This window comes from Octodon degus, unplaced genomic scaffold (assembly GCF_000260255.1).
Source record: "Octodon degus isolate 3935 unplaced genomic scaffold, OctDeg1.0 scaffold00239, whole genome shotgun sequence".
Taxonomy (NCBI): Eukaryota; Metazoa; Chordata; class Mammalia; order Rodentia; family Octodontidae; genus Octodon; species Octodon degus.
In genome coordinates this window covers 1,396,785-1,406,352 of record NW_004524815.1, presented here as the reverse complement: position 1 = coordinate 1,406,352, position 9,568 = coordinate 1,396,785, and the positions used below count along the sequence as shown (strand labels likewise).

General features: G+C 58.5%; 1 protein-coding gene across 1 annotated transcript in view; it reads right to left on the bottom strand.

Moving 5' to 3' along the window:
* P2rx3 (purinergic receptor P2X 3) overlaps positions 1 to 5,989 on the bottom strand; it is a 22,993-nt gene extending 17,004 nt beyond the window's left edge. Inside the window, exon 1 of the mRNA XM_004645766.2 lies at positions 5,731 to 5,989. Coding sequence (XP_004645823.1) covers positions 5,731 to 5,849 — 119 coding nt within the window. The 5' untranslated portion in view covers positions 5,850 to 5,989. The remainder of the gene's footprint in view (positions 1 to 5,730) is intronic.
* Positions 5,990 to 9,568: the final 3,579 nt, after the last annotated feature.

The following is a 9,568-nucleotide window of genomic DNA, read 5'->3' as shown; positions in this document are numbered from 1 at the left end:
AAAAGAAAGCTCTCTTGCCCTGAGGGAAGAGCCAGACATCGTGCAGTGCCATGTCTGGAGGGTGAGTGGATGAGGACACAGCGTCCACCATGTTTCCGGAGCTGCCTTCTGCTACACGGTGCTCAGCAGCAGCAGCAGCATCTACCATATCTTGCTCACACCTCCTAATGTAAGGAGGACTCGAGCTGCTGCCAAAAGTTGCAACGGGCTGGGTATACAGCTCCGTGGCACAGGTGCCTGCCTGGCAAGCACAAGGAGCTGAGTTCGATTCCTGTACCAGAAAGTGGCAAGGACGGGATAGGCATGTCTGAACTGCAGGGAGCGCTAGGGTTTCCTGCGCTGGTCTGTGACTGTAATCCAGGGTTCACACTCTGCCCTCGGCCACCCTTGCGCGTGCAAGGCCTTTGCTCTCTTTAGTTGAGAACTGTACATACCCCTGGGCCCCGGGTGTTGGCGGGGCCCTCGATACGGGTGGCCAACCGTCTTCACCCAAGCGGTCAAAGGATGGGGGCATCTCTGGGCAAGTACAGGAATGAATGGGGCAGCTGGCAGGATCCCAGGTCACTGCTGGGATTGCGCTGCCACCTGGTGGCCAACTGGGGACTCAGCTCGCCGTGAACAGGCATGTGGAAAAGAGAGCCCTGCTCAGGGGAGACTGGGTAGGGCGAACCTTGGCGCCCCCAGTGCTGGGATGCAGTGGGGAGCAGCTCCCTGAACGCACTGGAGGCCACAGTCATCTGTCACCTTCATAGTGCAGCAGGCTGCCACTCACAAGCGGTTTTCAGCGAGAAGAGAGTAATCCCTAAAGTGAGGCCTCCTGTGCTCCAATCTCTTTTCTTTCTAAAATTTAATTTTCAAGCTGGGCATGGTGGTGTACACCTGTAATCCTGGCACTTGGAAGGCTTGGGCAGGAAGATCACTGTGAGTTTGAGACCAGTCTGGGCTACAAAGTAAGCTCAAGGCCAACCTGAAATGCAGAGGGAGACCCTGTCTTAAAAAAAATAACAAAATAGGGGCTGGTGAGATGGCTCAGTGGTCTAAAGCACCTACTTAGAACAAGCTTAGCAAAGCATAGGGACCGCGGTTCAATCCCCCAGCACCACATGCCAGCCAGCCCCGCCCCCTGGTGGGCTGAGCTGGCCCCACACACACGTAAAATAAAATAAAATAAAATTAAAAAATTCTCAGCCAGGAGTGATGGCACACACCTGTAATCCCAGCACTCAGGAGGCTGAGGCAGGAGGATTGCTGCAAGGTTGAGGCCAGCCTGGGCTGCATAGTGAGTTCAGAGCCAGCATGAGCCAGACCTTGTCTCAGAGGAGCAAAACAAAGCCAGGTGGGGTGGTGCACACCTGTAATCTCTGCATGTCGGAGGCCAGAGCAGGAGGGTTGTTTAAAAATAACAGCTGGGGATGCGGTTCCAGGTGAAGGCCCTGGGCTCAGTCTCCAGTGCTACAACAACAACAACAACAACAACAACAATGATTACATCCCCAGCCCTAATTTCGCGATAGGGTCTCACTAAGTCCCCAGTCACAGGCCAGGCTCGGAGCTGCACGACCCTCCCTCCTCAGCCTCCCAGAATGCTGGCCTTGCCGGCGTGCAGCACCACGCCCGCCAGCTCCTGCACTTTGAGCTGAGCTGCCGTAATGGCACAGTGTTTTGAAACTTGCACACATGGCGGGATGATTCTATGAAGCTCTTAACACACCCATCACTGCTCCTGTTATCAAGTGCTTATCCAGCTTCTCAAGGGGCCGTCTTGAATTCCCAGCTTTCTTGGGTGGGAAATGGCTCTGCGCCTGCTACCTGTGTTGTGGCTGCCTGCCGAGGGATTAATGCACCATTACGAGTTACTCCCTGCGTGTAAAGCGCTCCCGGGAGCCCTCCCCTCTTGGCGTCTGTACGGTCTCCCTCGTGCAGTTCCTCCTACTTGGAGAGGGGAGGAGCTCTGCCTGGCTGTGTCCTAGCTGAAGGTATGGGAGCCTTCACTGCAGAACACTGAAATCACCAGGCATCCATCCGTGGAGCACAGCAGCTCTGTGGAGTAGGTCTGTGGAGTGGGGGAGGTGCGAGGGGGGACAGGGGTTGTGGCAGTGTGCTCACGGCAACTTCCTGCATGCGTGCAGTAACAGCTCCATTGTACAGGTTATGCGCTTAGATGATGCCCCCCTTTGTTGTGTCACCTCTACATCACAAGCAGGGAAACTGAGGCACAGGGCACCACTTGCCCACCGCCCTGAAGCCCCTGTGGGGTCTGCTCCAGGTGCAGGCCTGGATCCTTTTTTTTAGGGGGGGGGGCGGAACAGACGCTTGAACTCAGGCCCTTGTGCTTGTCAGGCAAGCGCTTATTCTACTGAGCCATCTGCCCGGCCCCTGGGCCTGGAAGGCTCTACCTGCTGGGGATAACAGTGATGGTGGGAGGGGCTGGAGCCTTGGGACAATTAACCAAGGGAAGGCTGTGGAATTCTCTCTCCCTCTTAGTTAAGTAACTCGAAGGGTTGCATCGGCCCCCTGGGGGCGCCCTGTAGCCCCCAGAGAGAGGCGGTTCCGGTCCAGACCAGGCCGAGCCGGGCCCATGGAGCCCTATTCTTCCGATTCTTGGCATTGACGCTACTGCTCTGACTTATTTTTTCCTTGGCTCCTGGTTTATTATTTATAGAGCGGAAGGGGCGGGAGGTGTGGGAAGCGCCTGGGGACTGGGTGCAGGGTGTGTGCTGAGGGGTGAGCTGGCCCGGGAGAAGAGGGGGCGGGGCGTCAGTACAGTGCCTGTCCCAGAGCTGAGTCCCACAGTCACCTCCAGGCACTGGACACGAGTGGGGCCCGAGGCTTCTGGACCAGGCATGCTGAGGAACACCGAGTTTGGGGGGTAGGAGGAGGCTGGGACAGGGGAAAAGGGGTTGGAGGCCCCCTCAGCCATCTGTGGTCCTGAGAAGTGGCCATCAAGCTCTTGAACCTGCCATCCTCCTGCCTGCCTCAGCCTCCCAGCATGCTGGGATTCCACATGCACCACCAGCATGCCACCCCCTCCCCAGCGCCTGCAGGATGCAGAGGGACCTGGTGCCCAGGAGTGCCACCACTTGAGGTCACTCTTGGCCCCAGGGCCCAGAGAAACTCTAGGCAGCTCCAGCCGCTCTCTCATGCACCTGGGGATGGGGAGGAGCTGGCCACAAGTGGTGTCCATCGCATGAGGCGGGCATATGACCAGATGAGGCCAGAAGCTGCTCTGAAGGTGACAAGACTGGCTGGCCGTGTCTGGGGGGAGTTCAGGTGGTCTCCCTCCTGGCCGGAATACCAGGCAAGGCCATTGTGAGCTTCTTCTGTGGTCCTGGCGTTGAACCCTCATTCGCAGCTAGCTGAGCTACGCGCTCCAACACTTTTCGTTTTATCTTGAGACAGGCTCTCGGTAGTGTGCTAAATTGCCCAGCCTGCACTCAAATTTGCAATCCTCCTTCCTCAGCCTCCCAGCGAGCTGGGATTACAGGTGTGCACCACCCATCCAGGTGAAGGATGAAGTTCATGTGCACACTACGATATTAAATCTGCGGCCTCTCCCTTGCTCTGGCTGTTTCTCTTCTCCTTGCCTCCATGTCTGCTTCTGTAAACCTCAGTGCTTGGGCCGTGGCAATGTTCCAGCTCAAACCGAGTACGCCTGTGTTTCTCAGCCTTGAACACACACACACACACACACACACACACACACACACACACAACTTGTACAGAGTTTCTGAGAAAATAAAGCCACCCTGGATGTGTGAGACCAGAGCCCTGTGTCCCCTGCATCTCACACCACTGCCCCCTGCTGCCTCCGTCCCTGCCCTGCTGTATGTCTTTCCCTCGATCCTCCCAAATCCACTTTTTCTGCCCTCTGTGGAGGGCACCTGTGCCTGCGCCTCCTCTTGCCTACCCTGTCCCCAAGCAGCTGCTGCTGCAGTTCCCTCTGGAGGCTGAGCACCTCCTGGAAGTGGCTCCCCTCGCCCTGTGCAGCTTCAGCTGAGATCTCAGTCACTCGTGGCATCCCTGACTCAGTGTCCACCTCTCCACCGGTCCGAAGGTCACCATCAAAGCACCCTGTCAGCTTGTCCTGGCCCCATCTGTCCCCAGCCTCTTACATCTGGTGAGGTGGGGAGACACTGGCTACAACCTTGCTCGGGCAAGGACAGTGGATTCCCAAAGTTGTTGCAGGGCAGGGCTGGCATACAGAGATGTGGCTCTGGCCGGACAAGCTGGCTGCAGAGCGCGGTCTTGGTGTAAGTGCACGGTGGGACCCTCTGGGAGCCGTCAGGCAGAGATGGATCAGGATGGATATCGAGACGCCAGAGAGCCTGGCAGGCGCCCTCTGTAGTGGGGCCCAGCCCCCAGCCCTGGAGGATGCAGTCTGGGCACGGCTGGGGAGGGGGCCGAGGGCCTGGCAAGGCAGCCAGCTGGCTCCAGCTCTATCCTCTCCTGTCTGCAGCCCACGGAGGCAGCGCAGGTTGGGAATGTGCCGAGACGGGTTTGCAGTCACCTGGGCTGACGGACCAGCTGGTGCCCACAAATGTCATGGCACTGGATAGACAGACACCTAGGCAGGGACTCCCACTTTGGACAGGCGCACAGGGAGCACCACAGGCCTCGTCTCACCGAGTCTCAATGTTAGTGCAGCTTCAGAGCCACGCAATCCCACTCCAAAGCTCCAAGCCCCAGGAGGTCCCAATGCTGAATCTTTGGCCAAACACAGAAGCACGAGTTGCTGGTACACGGACCCCTGCCCATGGCCACACCCGCCCTTGCACTCCTCCATGTGATCTTTCCGGCCACCAAGCCAGCTCACGGGAGGTCGCCCTCAACTTCCACAGATGCACAGTCCAGCGAGTGGCTTGCTGTAGCACACACACAGAGCCATTGTCTCAGAGCGTGGGGGACGCCCAGGCCAGGAAGGAGGGAGCAGCCCCAGCCCTGCCTGCATCTCTTGCTGCCCACTGGTGTGCGGCGATGACCTCAGGACAGAGCCGGCACCCCTCTGCCATGTCTGCTCCCACTTTTGTTGTCTGAGTGGAAGGGTGTGTGCAGCAGGGGTGCTGGGACCTCACCAGCCCTGAAGCAACTGCAGGGGTGGGTTTCCGGGTGCTGAGGAAGAGAGAGGTGGAGACCCACACAGCATTTCTAGGTTCTCTGCAAGAGATTCCAACTGGGCTCAGGAGAGCTACCTTTCTCCCCGAGCAGAGCAGTTTCTGTGCCTTTCTCTCTCTCGCTCAAGGAGCAGTCCCGCCCTTTGTCCTCCTCCAGGAGCAAGCACTCTCTCTGAGCTTGCCTGTCACTGCTCCCACAGGCAGGAAACTCGTTCTAAACCCTTCCCAGTGGCCCTTCTCCCCCCAGTCAGCCCTATCACCCGATCACAACATCACCCCAGTGCCGGCACCTCTGGGACATTCTGCTCTTTTTGACATCCACAGAGTTGATCTAAGGCAGCAGAAGCTACAGGGAGGGAAGGGGCTGCTTCTCTGGCTGCAGGCATAGAGCTGTGGTGAGGACCCCACTCCTCTGGTCTAGAAGCCACTCTCCCACTCTGGAGGACAAGGGGCAAAGGGTCCATCTGAGGACCAAGCCCTGGCCTTGGGTGGCTGAGGTGGCTCTTCAGGGAGGAAGTGCTTCCCGCCAGAGTGAAGCCCTACAGAAGCACTGGGAGGACAGAGGATGGGCCACCAGGCAGCGGCCATCCTGGGCCCCAAGGGCCACGCACGCACTCACCCCACGAAGTAGGAGATGATCAGAAGCTGGACCGCTCGGTTGATGACCCCGATGGTCCAGCTCTTTACCACCACCGACTTGGTGGTCTCGTAGGTGAAGAAGTCCGAGATGCAGTTCATGCTGCCACAGTGCTGGGGACACCCCTGGGGCCCAGTGGCAGCCTCAGGAGAGGTGTTCAGGAGGGACAGGGGACACAGATGCAAGCCCAGAAGGGCTAGGCGTTCTCCCACGCCAGGCGCCCCAGCCCAGCGCCCAGGAGCTCTACTGCTCTACTGCTCTACACTCAGTCTGCCAAGAGTCTGAGGCCAGGGCGGGGGACCCCCTTTTATTCGTCTCCACCCCACTCCCCAGTGATGTCACCGCCAGGGTGGGGTCTCCAGCTGGGCTCCTGATTGCCTGCCTGCAGCTGGTGAGGGCCCTCTGGGACTCATGTTTTATCTGCACTCTGCCTACTGTTGCCTCCGCGCTCTTTGGCTGCATCCTCGTCCCCGCTCACCAGCTGCCTCAGAGTCTCCTTGAGGCCCCTCGAGACGCCCCTCTGCCAGTCATCAACAGCCCCTTTGAGCTGAGCTGAGTTTCCAACAGTGCAAGAGCATGTGTGTGGTTCTCTTGACCATTTCTCTGGGTGTCGGGAGAAGGGACCAGCAGAGTCCCATATCCCTAATGCCAGCTGGCAAGGGCTGGCCCCTGGCGTAGCTTTCTCTCCTACCGGTAGGCTACTTATCCAAACCTCTAGTCCATTGTGCGCACTGTCTGGAAGGCTGGGGCTGTTCCTATCCTGCGCCTTCACTTCCTCAAAGCCTGGAAGTGCACTGGATTCATAATGAGCCCGCGGTACATATGCATTAAAGCTAATTGAATTTATAAGGCTAGGCAGAGCTGGCCACAGGGCTATTTAACCAGCTCCGCAGGCATTCTGTTGTCTGCTATCCCAGGACTGGGCTAGCATGCTTGTGTCATGACTGTATGGGGAATTAAATATTCCGACTTTATATGGCACACACACACACTATCAGTCACCTTGAGCACAGAGCTGCTGTGACTATGTTCAGAGACCCCCACTGGTTTTCGATCTGGGCTCCAGTCTCTGGCTTTGTTGCCAACTCCCTGAGACCCCGGGAAACGCCCTTTTGGGCTTTAGTTTCCTCATCTGCACAAAGAGATGGGGGCCATTCAACATCGCCTCCAGGCCTGTACTGCTCTGGGGCTGCGGGGTGGCTGGAGGGCGGGAGGTGAGGCTGGCCAAGTGTATCGGCTCAGCTCTGGCAACCACGTTAACCAGACAACGGTGCTCGCAGCCTGCGGGCCCCGCGCCAGCTCCTGGCCGGGGACTGGGGAGGGAATGGAGACCCGGGCGCGGGCAGCGCCCTGCCTGCAGAAGGGGTGTGACCCCAGCTACGGGCGCCGGGGCAGCAGGCAGGCCGGCCGGCCACAGACCCCCGAGTTTGGCGCGGCGGCGGGCTGCGTTCCTGCACAGCGCGCGGATGCTGTCCCGCGGGCAGACCCTTTGCACGCCGCAGAAACGGCTGGAGGAGTGAAGCTCCTGTGTCCAACACACCCCCAGCCCTATAGAGAGCCACACGACTCCCCCTTTGACTCTAGTCACCCCTTGCACAAGTGCCTGCAGCTTTATACTACAGCGCTTTCCATGCTCCCGTTTGCGAGTCAGTTTGCCTCGGGGCTGGATTCCACGGCTCCCACGGCTCCCGCGACTCCTTCAGGTCGTCCAGAGTCACCGACGATCTATCCGCCAGTCTCGTCGGCCTGCGCGGCCCGGGCCCCTCTAGCCGGCTTTTTCTCTCTATGGTTCGTGAGATACTTCCGGTGGCGGGATCCGGGGCGCGCACGCGGGAAAAGCTCCACTGGAGCCCCCCCGCCCCTCCCTAGCGTCCCTAGCGCGCCCACCGCCCACCCGGGGCAGTCGCGAGGCAGCGGCTGAGAGAGGTGAGAGGTCGCGGGTCCCGGTCCCCAGGCGGGCGCTCGCCCTGCTCCCCTGCGCGATGCTCGCTGTGGACCGTTCCGCGTTCAAATCGGCGGGCGGCGGGCGAGACCATTTTGGCAGGAGGGGGTCGTGGGCGCCAGGGGAAGGGGCCCTGCACGCCGCCTCCGCTCCAGGCCGGCTCCCCAGGGCGCACCTCAGTGTGTCGGGTTGGGGTGTCAGCGGCCTGCAGGTTCCTGGTAGAGAGGGGCCGGGACCTGCCTGCTCCCGCGCACCTGGGCTCGGAACCCGGCAGGGCCGCGATCGCAGCGAGGCGGCACCATGCAGGTCTATCTCCTCCCTCCTGAACCCAGATCCTCCGCACTCTGAATTCCTGCACCCCCATCCAGAAGTTGGGGCCTGGCTCCCGGCCACCCCGGGCAGGTCAGCATGGCCGAGACGCTGGAGTTCAACGACATCTACCAGGAGGTGAAAGGTTCCATGGTGAGCGGGCTTAGGGCGTGTGGTAGGGGTGCCGAGGGAAGCAGAGCAGGGAGTTGTTCTTGCAGAAGCGTAACTTCGGTGATGCTGCAACTTCTGAAGACTGGGATGTTGTGTACCTGTTGTTTCTCCCAGCAAAGACAGCAGAGACAGGCCTCCCAAGGGTTGCAGCACCTCCAGGGCTGAAGGCTTGTGGCTCTGTTCAAGTCCAATCCCTGCTGCTAATAAATAGGGAACTTGCGGGTCTGTAAGGCTGCAGATGCAAGAGCAGCAGAGTTCAGGTCTCCGGGACGCTTGGTGCTTTTTTTTACTGGTCCTCCCGGTTGCCATTCCTGCTCTGGAGACCTCACCAGTCCTTGGCAGCCAGAGAGGCTGTGGGATAGACCTGGGCCGTCAGTCTCGTGTGTCGTGCTCCTGCATCTGGCCAATTATTTCCTGCAGAATGATGGTCGCCTAAGGTTGAGCCGCCAGGGCATCATGTTCAAGAACAGCAAGACAGGCAAAGTGGACAACGTCCAGGCCGGGGAGCTGACAGAGGGCATCTGGCGCCGGGTAGCTCTGGGCCATGGACTGAAACTGCTCACCAAGAATGGCCATGTCTACAAATATGATGGCTTCCGGGAATCGGTGAGGCCCACTTCAAGTCCCCTCTTGCCAGGCCATCTTGGTTATTGGCAAGCCTCTAGAGAGTTGGTGTTCCTTGTGATAACCATGCTGCTGTCTGTTGGTTTGGGCTCCATAAGCAGGGTTCTTAAGGCCGCTGCACAATGCGTGTTCTGCTTTGGTTTTTTCTGAGACTTGCAATGTCCTTCAGGCTGACCTTGAACTCACCAGGTGGCCCAGGCCAGCCTTAGGAAGCAATCCTCTCGCTTTAGCCTCCCAAGTGCAGGGATTATGGGCGCGCACCACCATGTCCTTGTCATGTTTTGACTCTAGATTACTATTTTTTAAGGTGGATAATGCCAGCTACTTTGAGCTAGATTTAGAATCTTAAACCAGGCATGGTGTCACAGGGGAGACTGGAAGATTGCAAGTTTGAGCCCAACTTGAGCAACTTCATGTTTAGTTACAGTTGTGTCTCAAAATTTAAAAAGAGTCAGCTGAGATGTGTAGGCGGCAGTATCGGTCCGTCCCTTCCTTTACACCCGTCTTAGCCTAAGGTCTGCTTCTTAGAAAGAGCCTGTGTGTCACCTTTTAAGCAACTTCAGAGGTGAGCTATAAAGTCAGGTGGACTCGAGGCTTTGTTCCCAGAGGTGGTTCCAGGGCGGTAAAGCTGTGTAGTCTTAAGAGTCACTGCTGCTGTGCGTTTTCTTCTCCACCCGCAGGAGTTTGAGAAACTCTCTGATTTCTTCAAAACTCACTACCGCCTGGAGCTCATGGAGAAGGACCTGTGTGTGAAGGGCTGGAACTGGGGAACAG